This window comes from Bos taurus, chromosome X, assembly GCF_002263795.3.
Source record: "Bos taurus isolate L1 Dominette 01449 registration number 42190680 breed Hereford chromosome X, ARS-UCD2.0, whole genome shotgun sequence".
Lineage (NCBI taxonomy): Eukaryota > Metazoa > Chordata > Mammalia > Artiodactyla > Bovidae > Bos > Bos taurus.
In genome coordinates, this window is record NC_037357.1 from 138,768,781 (window position 1) to 138,783,269 (window position 14,489).

At 52.3% G+C, this 14,489-nt stretch overlaps 1 protein-coding gene across 2 annotated transcripts in view; it reads right to left on the reverse strand.

Moving 5' to 3' along the window:
• Positions 1-14,489, reverse strand: part of CD99 (CD99 molecule) — a 30,178-nt gene that overhangs the window by 14,073 nt on the left and 1,616 nt on the right. For both annotated transcript variants that reach the window (NM_001244214.1, XM_024987849.2), the window contains 3 exon segments: positions 782-829; positions 2,517-2,555; positions 4,700-4,729. In NM_001244214.1, the coding sequence (NP_001231143.1) occupies positions 782-829; positions 2,517-2,555; positions 4,700-4,729 (117 nt within the window).

Below are 14,489 nucleotides of genomic sequence, written 5' to 3' on the forward strand. Positions count from 1 at the left end.
GGGTGCTAAGTCACTCCAGTCGTGTCCAACTCTCTGCGACCCCATGGACTGGGGCCCGCCAGGCTCCTCTGTCCGTGCGATTCTCCAGGCAAGGACCCTGGAGTAGGGTGCCACGCCCTCCTCCAGTGAATCTCCCAGACCCGGGGATCAAACCCCCGTCTCTTGTGTCTGCTGCACAGGCAGGCGGGTTCTTTACCACTAAGTACCATCTGGGAAGAACTCGCACACAGATGGTTAACTGGACTGTGGGAAATGGAAGTGTGCCCTTTGTCAGAGCCGGGGACACCTTGTCATGGCGGGGATACGTACGCGCAGCCAGCTGCGGATTTCTGTCCGTCAGCATCCAGCTGTAATACTTAACTTCCAGCAGCAAATAAAGGAGATGGCTGGGCCCACTACAGAATTTGTGGGGTCCAGTCCAAAGTGAGAATGCATTTTGCATGTCCTTGCTCAAACTATGCTACCATTTTCAGCGGCCACACAGCATTCGTTCGACCAAGGATCGAAGACCTACTCGGCGTGACCCCACGAACCCACGAGGCCAGCCCTGCCAAGGGTGTTTTCATTTTCTCTCATGTCACCTCAGACACCATCAGAGGTCTAAATCAAAAGAAGACACGCAGACAAAAGCCAAAAGCTCAAAACCAACAAACAACAACACCGTTTCCTTAGGCTTTTCCGGGTGCAAACCCATTTGATTTAGTTAGAAGAGAAAAAGCCTCCTTGAAATGATAAAATAACCAGGTTAGACCCACAGGAGATTAAAGACAAGACTACTTACCGTTTCCTCCACCACCAATGGCATCGTTTAAATCGAAGCCATCGTTCCCTAAAGGAGAAAAAAACTGTGTCAACAGAACTTAAAGAGCAGAAAATGGCTTTCGACGCAGACAGTACAGAGTATCAGTCTGTATCAACCGCAATACCAAACTCCTGACCGTTTTCACACCCTTCTTCTCTTCAAGGAAAAGAACAAAAGGAAAGATCAAAATCATGAAGGGTATCTATAAATCAATTATGGCCCCCGTGGACCGAGCTGGAATTCCGACCTCTGTCTGCAGACGATCCTTTCCCTGTCGACTGTCCACCCTGAAACCAACTCTCCCAAGAGGCCCGTGACTTCCGCAACGTAGATGTTATAATACAACAGCAGAAACCTGTGGCCTGATTCGGGTTCACACCCAGTGAAAAAGTGATTCGGCTGACCCAGGCGTGCTCGATAAAATGATGTGACGTTTTAGAGGGCTGGAGATTTTAGAGGTGGCCTTCTCTGTCTTAAGGACTCAAGTCCCAGAGACACACCCAGGAGAGCTTCTGTGCCCACCCAACACAAGGTTCGGAGCCATCGTGAGTCATAAGTAGGAAACACCATCAACGTTCCAGGGAGCTCGTGATGGTACACATTTCTGCTGTTCAACAGTGACTCAGCCAGCGTGTTCTGCACACGCGGGTGGATCCAACTCAGTAATATGAGCAACGCTATCCTTTACTCAACAACACTTCCCTGGTAGCTCAGATGGTAAAGAAGTGGCCCACAATGCGGGAGACCCGGGTTCGATCCCTGGGTCAGGAAGATCCCCTGGAGAAGGCAATGGCAACCCGCTCCAGCATTCTTGCCTGGACAGTCCCACGGATGGAGGAGCCTGGCGGGCTACACAGTTCACGGGCTTGCAGAGAGCCAGACACGACGGAGCAACTAACACTTTCACCTTTTCAGGTGAGAAACCCAATAATTAAACTGAGCTATTATATATACATATATATATTAAAATAGGCGATAAGAGCTCGGTTAACTTAGGGCATTAATTGCATGCTGGGTGGCTAACTCCCAGTGAATCTATGCGTGCGTGCGTGCGTGCGTGTGTGCACTAAGTCACTTCAGTTGTGTCCACCTCCGTGCGACCCCATGGACTGTACCCTACCAGGCTCCTCTGTCCGTGGGATTCTCCAGGCAAGAATACTGGACTGGAGTCGGTTGCCATGCCCTCTACCATGGGATCTTCCCGACCCTTGGCTCGAACCTGCGTCTCTCACGTCTCCTGCATTGGCAGGCGGGTTCTTTACCACCAGCGCCACTTGGGAAGCCGCCCCCACACCCCACTGTATCTGATCCTTGCGCGGTTCTGTCATTGGCCTGAATCTTGAGATTTTTCCAGAAAGGGTGAGTGACATCAGGTATGCTCCTCGTGGACACTGAGATCTGACTCTGCTCACGGGTTAAAAGAGGGTCCCAGCTTCTAAAATTGCTCCTCCCAAGAGATGAGTATTGAAACCCAGTAAGAGACACTCGGCATAAAGAGACGCTTCCCACGGGACCCCCAGAGCACCTCGCCAAAGTGTCAGCGTCTGCTCGCTTACGGCCACTGCTGGACGTGAGACCTCACAGCATGGTTCAAATAAAAACCAGGCCGTATCCATTGCGGGCATCTAGCCGTCTGCATCTCCCCCAGATCCTGGCGAAAGTGGGGTGCACGACTGTGCTGTGTTTATGGACGCTGAGCACCTCTGCTTCTTACCGGGTGCCGGTTTTGGTGTAACAGTGGGTTTCTTGTCATCTGTGGGAAGAGAAAAGACATTTCAGTCAGAAACCTGGCGGCTGGGAAACACACTCAGCCCTCCACGCACTCCTGTTTCCTTAAAAAGAGTCAGAGAGGGGGGTCTTCCCTTGGTGGATCCAGGGCTTAAGGATCCCCCTGCTAACGCAGGGGACACGGATTCAACCTCTGATCCGGGAAGATCCCACAAGGCCAGTAAGCCCACGCTCCCACAACTCTTGAATCAATTCAAGATCCAACTCTTGAATCCTGCATGGCCTAGAGCCCTTCCTCTGTAACAAGCGGAGCCTCCACAATGAGAAGCCCGTGTACCCCAATGAGAGAGTAACCCCCACTCGCCAAAACTAGAGAAAGTCCAGGCTCAGCCACAAGGACCCAGAGGAGCCAAATAAATACATTTAAGAGAAGGAAAAAAAAAAGAGTCAGAAAATGTCTGAAGCATCATGTTTTCCAGACAGCTCAGCCAGCGGCCAAGGAGTAAAAGAGGAAGCCCGGAGAACAGCTGTTTAGCAGCAGGACATGGGGCAGAGCTCGGGGCCTTTGCAGGAGCAGGGGAGCAGCCTTTAGCAACCCCTGGCTAAAAGGCTGTTCGGGTTTCTTAGGCGGAGCAATCTTTTGGCCACCTGGGACTCCCACCGAGGCTGACCCTCTGGGCACCAAGGCAGAGTGGAGCTGAGATCATCTGGACCATGGACACCTCCAGGGCATCTCTTCCCAGCAGCCAAGCAGGAGAAGGCTTCCACCATCAAGAATAAGACTATCCCCCCACCCACAACCATTGGCTTTTGGGAACGCTGCTGCTCTCGTGGGTTTCACTGAGGCCTCCGCATCGGACCCCAGGAGTTAAAAAAAGATGTCCTGGGATGGATCCTGGGCCCCCAAATTCAACCGGAGCCTCAGAATCTGACCTTTACAAACAGGGTCTTTGCAAGTAATGTTGGTGGTGGGGGGTGGTCACAGTGCGTTAGCACAGACCCTTATAGACGAGGGCCCTTATGAAAAGGAGACTGGGAGACACAGAGGTGCTGATGCCAAGTGGCCGCGTGGGAGGAGGCGGAGATGGTGAGATGCAGCCACAGGATGAGATATGGAGTCAGTGTGACCCTGGGGGAGCAGCCCACGGGGGACCAGCCCACGGGAGACCAGACCACAGAAGACCAGCTCACAAAAGTCCAGCCCACAAGAGACCAGGCCATGGGAAGCCACCAGGACAGATCAGCCTATAGGAGACCAGTTGATGGGAAATCAGCCCATGAGAAATCATCCCACAGAGGACCAGCCCCCAGGAAACCAGCCCACGGGGGACAAGCCCATGGGAGACCAGCCCACAGGGAACCAGTCGCTGGAAAACCAGCCCACGAGGGACCAGTCCACAGGAAACCAGCCCACGGGGGACCAAGTCCACAGGAAACCAGCCCACAGGGGACAAGCCCACAGGAGACCAGTCCACGGAAAACCAGCCTACGAAGGACAAGCCCACAGGAAACAGCCCACGGAAAACCAGCCCATGGGGGACCAGTCCACGGAAAACCAGCCCACAAGGGACAAGCCCACAGACCAGCCCACGGGGGTCCAGTCCACGGAAAACCAGCCCACGAGGGACCAGCCCCCAGGAGACCAGTCCACGGAAAACCAGCCCACAAAGGACAAGCCCACAGGAAACAAGCCCATGGAAAACCAGCCCATGAGGGACCAGTCCACAGGGAATCAGCCCACGGAAAACCAGCCCACGAGGGACCAGCCCCCAGGAAACCAGCCCACGGTGGGGCCAGCCCACGGTGGGGCCAGTCCACGGAAAATCAGCCCACGAGGGATGAGCCCACCGGAGACCAGCCCATAGAAAACCAGCCCACGGGGGACCAGTCCACAGGGAATCAGCCCATGAGAGATCAGTCCACAGGAAATCAGCTCAGCGAGGACCAGCCCACGGGGGACCACCCACTTCTCCAAGCGCCTGGCAATCCTGTGTGGCCTCCTGACCTCCACGGAGTATGGAAGTTACTGCACCAAAAAAAGGATTAACGTATCCTGATGAGAGCATCTCCATTTTCCTCAACAATTGTGAGTCTGGTGATCGCCATTAAGACGTGTTTCAAAAGATTTACTATGTTCCAAGTCTATAAAATGCTTGCAATATTACTTACCATCAAGGGCGTGTGATAAATCGAAATCCTCTGGAAAAAAAAAAAAAAAAAAGAGTCCAGTTAGTTACTAAAAATTAAATTGGGAATTTAAGAAAACAATAAAAAAAGGGGCATGGTTTTGGAAGGTGGATCACGTGTTGAGTTCTCTTTTGCAATATTCACCCTCAAGCCTAAAAGTAAGAACATGTCAGCTTATCTTTTAGACTGTCGACGATCTCAGTGTTTAGCAACAACTAAACTAGCAGGAAACCAGGATAATTCTGCACGTGAGTTATTCTAAAAAAAGCAGGTCTTTCGAAATCGACAAGGAACAACTTCCAGGACTGAGCTGGGTACCCATTCCCTTCTCCAGGGGGTTCTTCACGCCCCAGGGATCCAACCCGCGTCTCCTGCATTGGCAGGTGGATTCTTCACCATCTGAGTTACCGGAGAAGCCCAGTTTCCAACACACGACGGAGAAAACGTGGAGAGGAAAACCCTTCGAATAGCAACCTATCCATAACTAAACAACCCAAACGTACTTCCTGTAGAAACACCAGACGATCCAGGAAAGCATAACTTTTCCTTTTCTTTCTTAACTGCTGCCGAGAAGGCGGAAACTGCCTTTATTCCACGGTTCTTCGATCCAGTTGCTGACTGCTTTATTGAAACGACATCAATACTATTTCTATTCCCAATTAATGATGAATTGAAGAAAAGCAAAGGGAATTCTGCTGAGTGTCCGGTCAGCAGAAAGGAGAATGGTGGCCGACTAAAGGTCGCTCAGTCGTGTCCAACTCTTTGCGACCCCATGGACAGCAGCACGCCAGGCCTCCCTGTCCATCACCAACTGCCGGAGTTTACCCAACTCATGTCCATCGCGTCGGTGATGCCATCCAACCATCTCATCCTCCGTCGCCCCCTTCTCCTCCCGCCTTCAATCTTTCCCAGCATCAGGGTCTTTGCAAATGTGCGCAAATCAAAGATGACACGCAGCTCCCCCAACCTCAGGAACTGCCGGGCATCTAACAAGCTGCCTTCATCCCCGGGAAGCTCCAGATGGTCACGATATGCTCTGTCCTGCGGAATGTCACACAGAAAGACTAGAACCCCCTTCCTCTCTGTGTGTATGTGGACGGGCGTGCAGCTGTGTGTGTTGAGTGACTGAGTGTGTGTGTGTGTGTGTGTGTGTGTGTGTGTCTGTGCCCATTTACAGAGTGGCTTGGGCTTCCCTGGTGGCTCAGATGGTAAAGAATCTGCCTGCAATGCAGGAGACCTGGGTTCCATCCCTGTATCAGGAAGAGGGCATGGCAACACTCCAGTATTCTTGCCTGGAGAATCCCACGGACGGAGGAGCCTGGCGGGACTACAGTCCATGGGGTCGCGAAGAGTCAGACACGACTGAGCGACTTTCACTCACTTGGGACCCACAGGGGTTGGTGTGTAGGTGTGTGGTTTGGGCTGTTTGTGTGTGTGTATGCGTATAGGTATGTGTGCTTGCCTTGTGCGTGTGCCCAAGTGTGCGTCTAAGTGCAGTGTGGGTGTGTGGATGTGTGGTGTGTGTACAGGTGGGGTTTCCTATGCCGATGTGTGCAGTTTGGGTGTGTGCACATGTGCAAGTGTAGAGTTTGGGGCAGTGTGTCTCTGTGTGTGATTTTCCTTCCCATAAGAACAGGCAGGCAGATCCTATTTGTAAAAAAAGAACGCAATAATGCCATTTGCGGCCACATGAGTGGACTTGGAGACGATTATACTCAGTGAAGTCAGTCAGACAGAGAAAGCCAGATATCATGTATCACTGACGTGTAGGATGTAAAAAAATATTATACCAGTGAGGCTATTTATAAAACCAAAACAGGTTCAGAGACACAGAGAAGAAACTTGTGGTTCCCAAAAGGCAGAAGTGGTGATGGCGCAATGAATAAGGAGTTTAAGACTCAGACGCACACACGCCTACATCTGGGGCTTGCGAGGCGGCTCGGACAGTAAAGAACCCGTCTGCCAACGTAGGCGACACAGGCTCGATCCCTGGGTCGGGAAGACCCCCTTGGAGGAGGGCAGGGCGACCCACTCCAGTGTTCCTGCCTGGAGAATCCCACGGACAGAGGAGCCTGGCAGGGTTATAGTCCACGGGGTCGCAGAGAGCAGGACATGACTGAGCGACAGATGCATATGTGTGCATATGTGTGCTCTGCAGGTACACTCTCACGGGTGCGTATATGTGTGTGTCTGTGCCCGCGCGTGAATACGTATTGAACAAGTGCTGTGTGTGTGTGTGTGTGTGAATACGTATTGAACCAGTGCACGCACCTTCTGTCTGAGTGGCTGTGCACACACTGCCTCCCTGCTTAGCAGTCCTCACTGCAGACTCTGGTACCCACCCAGCCGGGATGGTTCTCTACCCATCACCTGGGCAGCGTCTCCACACTGACCAGGGCCCCGCTCTCCCCAGAGGCTGCCTCCTGTGTCCCCACCCCGACTTCGAGAAGCTGACGGCTCCCCTGAGTGCCTCCCACCTCGGCGGGGAGTTGGGGGGGGTGCCCACACACAGACCCACCCCCAGCCCCACCCCAGCGGTCGTGGAGGTGGGGCGGACTGTCCACACGGCCAGAAGCCGAGTGCCCGCTGCAGACCTCGGAGGCAGAGACCTTCAAGGTGGTTCACTCGCTGCAGAGCGTGGCAGAACCCCAGCCCCTGGGCCGGAAGCCTTCGAAGCGTCTGTGGTTTGCAGGCGGTGCCCCCTCAAGCCTCCAGATATGCTGGAGGAGGGGACGGGGGGGGCACCCCATGACTCAGATGGGGCGAGGCAGGCCCCGGAGGGGACACGGGCCATGAATCATCACCCAGCATCCTCCCCATCGCGCTCGGCCAGCTGGTTTCCTTCCTTCCGTCATCCCATCCTCCCGAGACCCCGGGCGTCCCCAAGGCCTGCATGCTGGGCTCCTCATGGGGGGCACCGCCTGGGGCTTCACCTGCCGCAAAAACCATGAGTCCGTGCCCCTAATAACCACTGAGCCTCCGGGTGCCCAGCACCGAGCTCGAGGCCATGGTCCAGCTTCTCTGGAGTCCCACCAGGGTGATACTTGGACACGCCCCAACGGGAGGACAGGAAGACCATAAACACCGAGTCACAGCAATGATCACTCTCCCCGTGGGTGCGGGACACCGAACCACCTCCATGGCAGCATCTCCTGGCTGTCCGAGGGACCCCTCTTAGAAAGCCCTTCTCTAGCACCATGGATGTCAAGTTTTGTTCTCCGGCGCTCAGCCCTCTTTCTGCATGGTGTAGACGCCGCGGGCGTGATTACAATGGATTATATCCATCAGTGGTTACAGAGGTGAAGCATAAGCTGGAGAGAAGTTTTGGGGGGGCAGGTGAGATCTCGGGGGAAGCCAGCATCAGCCTTCGCAGAGGCGGACAGGAAAGCTTGCTTCCTGCAGCCGGACAGAGTGCGCAGTCCACACCCCAGGCGACACTCACCTTCTTCCCCAGCACTGAGTCCCCTTATCTTGTAGGAATGCAGAGATGACAAGCCACGGCCTGGTGATAAGCTTATAAGGAGTCTGACTGATCTATTCACCTTATGTATAATCTATGTATCATTTATGTGTGATCATTCATCTAAGATCTATCCCCTGCAGAAGGGAAAAGCTACCCACTCCCAGGATTCTGGCCTGGGGAGTTCCTTGGACTGAAAAGTCCATGGGGGTCGCAAAGAGGCGGACACGACTGAGCGACTTTCACTTTCAAGATCTCAGTTTAGTTCTTTGCGACGCCATGGACGGCAGCACGCCAGGCCTCCCTGTCCATCACCAACTCCCGGAGTCTACTCAAACTCATGTCCATCGAGTCACAGATGCCATCCAGCTATCTCATCCTCTGTTGTCCCCTTCTTATCCCACCTTCAATCTTTCCCAGCATCAGGGTCTTTTCCAATGAGTCAACTCTTTGCATGAGGTGGCCAAAGTACTGGAGTTTCAGCTTTAGCATCAGTCGTTCCAAAAGAGACCCAGGGCTGATCTCCTTTAGAATGGACTGGTTGGATCTCCTTGCAGTCCAAGGGGCTCTCAAGAGTCTTCTCCAACACCACAGTTCAAAAGCATCAATTCTTCGGTGCTCAGCTTTCTCTATAGTCCAACTCTCACATCCATACATGACCACTGCACAACTTCAAGATCTATCCATCTATATTCATCCATCCATCCAACTGTCCAATCCTTACATCCATCCATCTAACTGCATAATCATTCCATCTACCGGCCTTATCTATTATCTATCATGTGTCTAGCTAGGCATGCATCCTGTCCATCATCTATAAATCTATAACCCATCGTCCATCCATCAATCATCAATCCCATCTACCAAGGGCTGGCTCAGTCCAGCCAGGCCCTGAGTGCTGTGCTAAGTCGTTCTAGTCGTGTCCAACTTTTTGCAACCCCGTGGACTGTAGCCCGCCAGGCTCCTCTGTCAATGGGGATTCTCCAGGCAAGAAGACTGGAGTGGGTTGCCACGCCCTCCTCCAGGGGATCTTCCTGACCCAGGGATTGAACCCGGGTCTCCCGCATTGCAGGCAGATTCTTTACCAGCTGAGCCACCAGGGAAGCCCCAATCAGGCCAGTGGTCCTTAACTCAGTCCTCAGCACAGTGGCAGGGGTGGGGTGGGGTCGGGGCTGCCCTCATGGGTCAGGCAAGCACCCCATCCCCGTGACCTCACCCCCTATGACCCTCCCGCCCAGTCTCAGATCCACCCAGGCCCTTTCTCTTCCTCCTACATCGTGTGACCCCTTGTTCGAGCACTGAAGCCTTCACCTCCCTGGCTCCCTTTGTCCAGCAAGGCTTCATTCTGTGCCCAAGATGAGGGCATCTTGATCCTCCATGGAGCACTGACCTCTAAGACAAGATAGCCGGCCACAGCAGATGGTGACGGGCAATACTGGAATTCTCGACCTGCAGAGAGAAATCTGCACACCTCCCCGCCCGCCCCAGAGGCAGCAGCATCTGCTTGCTGTCTGTCTATCCCTGATGAGGTTCACCGCGCCCTTGCGGTCACACCACCACGAGGCTTCTGGTCGGTTTGCAAAGGGGCAGAGTGCGATCAGACAAGGCTGGGGGTGGGGTGGGGGTGTGGGGTGTGGGTGGTGGGTGGGAGAAGGGGAGGGACGCTGAGAAAAAGAAGTGGTCACAATGTTCTGGCTACGCGGTCTGGGGATGACTAATACCTTCCAAGCTCTGGAATGCAACCCTCCTGACTTTAGCCGCGTGCTCAAGGAAGGGCGGTGAACAAGCGGAATTCACCCTAACTCTCTGCAGACACTGGAAAATCAGTGATTGACACGCGTATGTTCCTCCTGGCGGATTCTTCACCGTTCTGGGTCGGGTTTTTTTGTAGGTCTTTCCTCCCTCCTGTGGGTACTGCCCTACGGAAGTCCCTTTAGTATTTGCTGGAAAGCTGGTTTGCTGGTGTTAAACTCTTTTCAGTGTCTGCTTATCTGTAAACCTTTTGACTTCCCCGTCAACGTTGAATGAGATCCTTGCCAGGTAATCTTGGTTGTAGATTACTTTTTTTTACTTCAGTACTTTAAAGATATCCTGCCATTCCCTTCTGGCCTGCAGAGTTTCTGCTGAAAGATTAGCTGTTAGACAAACTCAGAGGTGGGATTCAAGAGTCAGGGGACATGTATGCCTGTGCGTGCTAAGTCGTGTCCGAATCTTTGTGACCCCACTGGACTGTAGCCCACCAGGCTCCTCTGTCCATGGGATGCTGCAGGCTAGGATACTGGAGTGGGTTGCCATCCCCTCCTCCAGGGGATCTTCCCCACCCAGGTACTGAACCCAGGTCTGTTAACATTTGGCAGGTGGGTTTGTTTTTTTTTTCACCACTAGCATCACCTGGGGAATCCCAGACACATGTACCCTTATGGGGATGACAGAGGATGAGATGGTTGGATGGCATCACTGATTCAATGGACATGAGTTTGGGTGAACTCCGGGAGTTGGTGATGGACAGGGAGGGCTGGCGTGCTGCAGTGCATGGGGTCGCAAAGAGTCGAACACGAATGAGCGACTGAACTGAAGTGATGGTTAATTCATGTTGCTGCATGACAGAAATCAAGCCAATATGTAAAGCAATCATCAATTAAAAATATATTTTTTTAAGTAATCTTTTTTTCCTCTCAAAAGCACCCTAAGGAGTCATTACTTGACTCTTTGAAAAGTCGCTGACGTCCTAACTGGCTCTTCTGGAAAATAAAGAGATTCTATCAAACAGTTTCACAGGCAGAACGCAAAGCGGAAAGAACAGAGGCTTCAGACTGGCAAACGCATGTCAAAGTCCCCAGCCTGCGACCCTCAGGAACAAACAGGTTTCACTAGGAAGCCAGGTCCACCCAGAGGCACGAACAGGCCTGAAACCACACCGGGGCTTACTTAGCAATGCGTGGGCAGAAGCAAGCTGCTGTTTGCTCCTCTGACTTGTTTGATGATTTTCTTCTTTGATTGCTCTCAACTCACAGCACATCGGAGGTCTCGAACCCCCCACCCCACCACCCCATGGAGAAACACTGGGGAATTAAAAAAAAAAAAAAGAGGAACTTTTTGGTTTCCTGTTTACAGGACTTTAAAAAAAATAATTTGAGTTAGCCAAACGGTGGGGGCACCCAGTCATTCTAAGACAAAGCTGAAACTCACACACCCATACGGCAACTCCCAAAACTGTTATACGAACTTGGCAAAGAATAAGAACAGGAAATTGAAAAAAAAACCAAAAGGAACTGCTGTTTCCCTACATGAAGAGATACAACTTCAGCTGTCAAAGGCAGGGGCAGACCTGGTTTTCCTGTGTTTTCCTTTACACTTATTTATTTATTTTAACAAATGAAGGGTTTGGGGCAATCCCGCTCCAACGCCACCAAATTTACAGGCTCTGTTTTCACCATAACTTGGGCTCACTTCCTGGCTGTGTGCCATATTTTGCTGATTCCTGCGACCTTTCAAACTTTTTCATTATGATTATATGTGCAGTCATGTCACCTGGTCCCCACCCTTCATAGAAAATAGATGGGGAAACAATGGAAAGAGTCAGAGACTTTCTCTTAGGTGCGGGGCGGAGGGGGGGGTGGGCTCCAAAATCACAGCAGACGGTGACTGCGGCCATGAAATTAAGAGACGCTTGCTTCTTGGAAGAAAAGCTGTGACCCACCTAGACAGCATATTAAAAAGCAGAGACATTACTTTGCCAACAAAGGTCCGTCTAGTCAAGGCTATGGTTTTTCCAGTGGGCATGTACGGATGTGAGAGTTGGACCATAAAGAATGCTGAGCGCCAAAGAAGTGATGCTTTTGAACTGTGGTGTTGGAGAAGACTCTTGAGAGTCCCTTGGACTGCAAGGACATCCAACCAGTCCATCCCAAAGGAGATGAGCCCTGGGTGTTCGATGGAAGGACTGATGCTGAAGCTGGAACTCCAGTACTTTGGCCACCTCATGCGAAGAGTTGACTCATTGGAAAAGACTCTGATGCTCGGAGGGATTGGGGGCAGGAGGAGAAGGGGACGACAGACGATGACATGGTTGGATGGCATCACCCACTCAATGGACATGAGCTTGAGCAAGCTCTGGGAGTTGGCGATGGACAGGGAGGCCTGGGGTGCCATGCTCCATGGGGTCGCAGCGAGTCAGACACAACAAACCATTTGCGTGTCCCGTACAACCAGGCCATTCTCCCAGGAGGACACGCGCATAAAAAACTACTCACAACTGTTGAGTGTGCTAGAAGCTTGTGTGTGTGTGTGTGTGTGTGTCTTTGTCCCATATGGTTTTAAGGGTGATTATAAATTAGGATTGGGACTTCCTTGGTGGTTCAGTGGTTAAGAATCCACCTGTCAATGCAGGAGAACAGAGGTTCGATCCCCTGTCCGGGAAGATCCCAAATGTGTCAGAGCAACCAAGTCCAGGCACTGCAGCTACCGAGCCTGGACTCCAGAGTCCGGGAGCCGCAGTCCGGGAAGCCCCATGCCCAGACCCGCTGCTCTGCAACTGGAGAGTAACCCACACTCGCCACATCAAGAGACAGACCCTTTGCAACAGTGCTCAGTCCTGTCTGACTCTTGGCGACCCTGTGGACTGCAGCCCCCCAGGCTCCTCTGTCCATGGGATTCTCCAGGCAAGAAGACTGGAGTGGGTTGCCATGCCCTTCTCCAGGGGATCTTCCCGACCCAGGGATCGAACCCAGGTCTCTTGCGTCTCTTGCACTGGTAGGTGGATTCTTTACGGCTGAGCCATCCGGGAAGTCTAACAAAGACCCAGTGCAGCCAAAAAGAAAATTAAAAAAAAAAAAAAAATCCACAAAGCTCCGTTGGAAACAGGTATAGACGTCTCTTCCCTCACTCTTTTCATTATGATTACACATGCAGTCATGGCATCCGGTCCCAACCCTTCCCAGCGAACAGATGGGGAAAAATGGAAACAGTGACAGACTTCGTTTTCTTGCGCTCCAAAATCACGGTGGACGGTGACTGCAGCCATGAAATTAAAAGACACTCGCTCCTTGGAAGAAAAGCTATGACCAACCTAGACAGCGTATTGAAAAGCAGAGACGTTACTTTGCCAACAAAGGTCTGTCTAGTCAAGGCCAAAGTCCTTTCTCTGCCCTTTTCAAAGGTGGGTAAATATTTTGCATGGCTAAAGGAACCTGTTTTGACAACCTGTACAGAAGGGATGACATTCACTTAGCTGCTTTTACTTTTTTTATATATATATATTTTTTTATTTGGCGACACCAGGTGCTTGCTGGGGCCCCCCGGTGACTCAGAGGGTAAAGACTTTGCCTGCAGTTCAGGAGACCCGGGTTTGATCCCTGGGTCTTCTTTGCAGCATGCGGAAATAATTCCCCGACTAGGAATCTAAACCAAGCCCTCTGTATTGGCAGCCCAAAGTCTTAGCCACTGGGCCACCAGGGAAGTCCATGAAGGGTTAGTTGCTCAGTCGTGTCCGACTCTTCTGTGACCCCATAAACTGTAGCCCTCCAGGTTCCTCCATCCATGTGATTCTCCAGGCAAGAATACTGGAGTGGGTTGCCATGCCCTCCTCCAGGGGATCTATCTGGCCCAGGAATCGAACCCGGGTCTCCTGCATTGGCAGGCAGATGGACTCTTTACCATCTGAGCCCCTAGGGAAGCCTGTTATATACCCACAAAAGGACTTCCGGAGATCCATAAACACACAATGCCTTATTAATCATAAGAATTGGTGCAGGAAGACTTGCCTGGCCGTCTGGGGGGTTAAGACTCTAGGCTTCCGTGTATGTGGAATCTAGGAAAAAATGGTAGAGACGCACCCCTCTCTCTGCAGGGCAGGAACAGAGAAGCAGATGTGGAGGATGGATTGGGTGGACAGAACGGGGGAAGGAGAAGGCGGGATGAACGAGCAGAGCAGCTCGGACATGTGCATACTACCACAGGTAGGAGAGAGAGCTGGTGGGCAGATGCCGTATGCGGGGTTCTCCGGCGGCTCACTGCAGTGCAGCCTCATGGGGGCTAGAAAAACTCTCGCGAGCAGGTGTGACTCACACAGCAACAGACAGCAAAACGCTTTCACGAAGAACTTTTTACTGAAGCAAACCAAGCAGGTTTTAAGGCAGGAAAGAGAGAAACAGGAAATCCAATCCGGGCCCTCCCCACCAAGCTATCAAGTATTCCAACAAGTCCCCACGGATCAGGCTGAATGTCTTCTAAAGCCTCCTCGCGAAAAGCACAAGCTCTTGAACGTGTTTTCAACTGAAAGCCGCTTTTGCGACGCCTTGGAGTGCAGCCCAC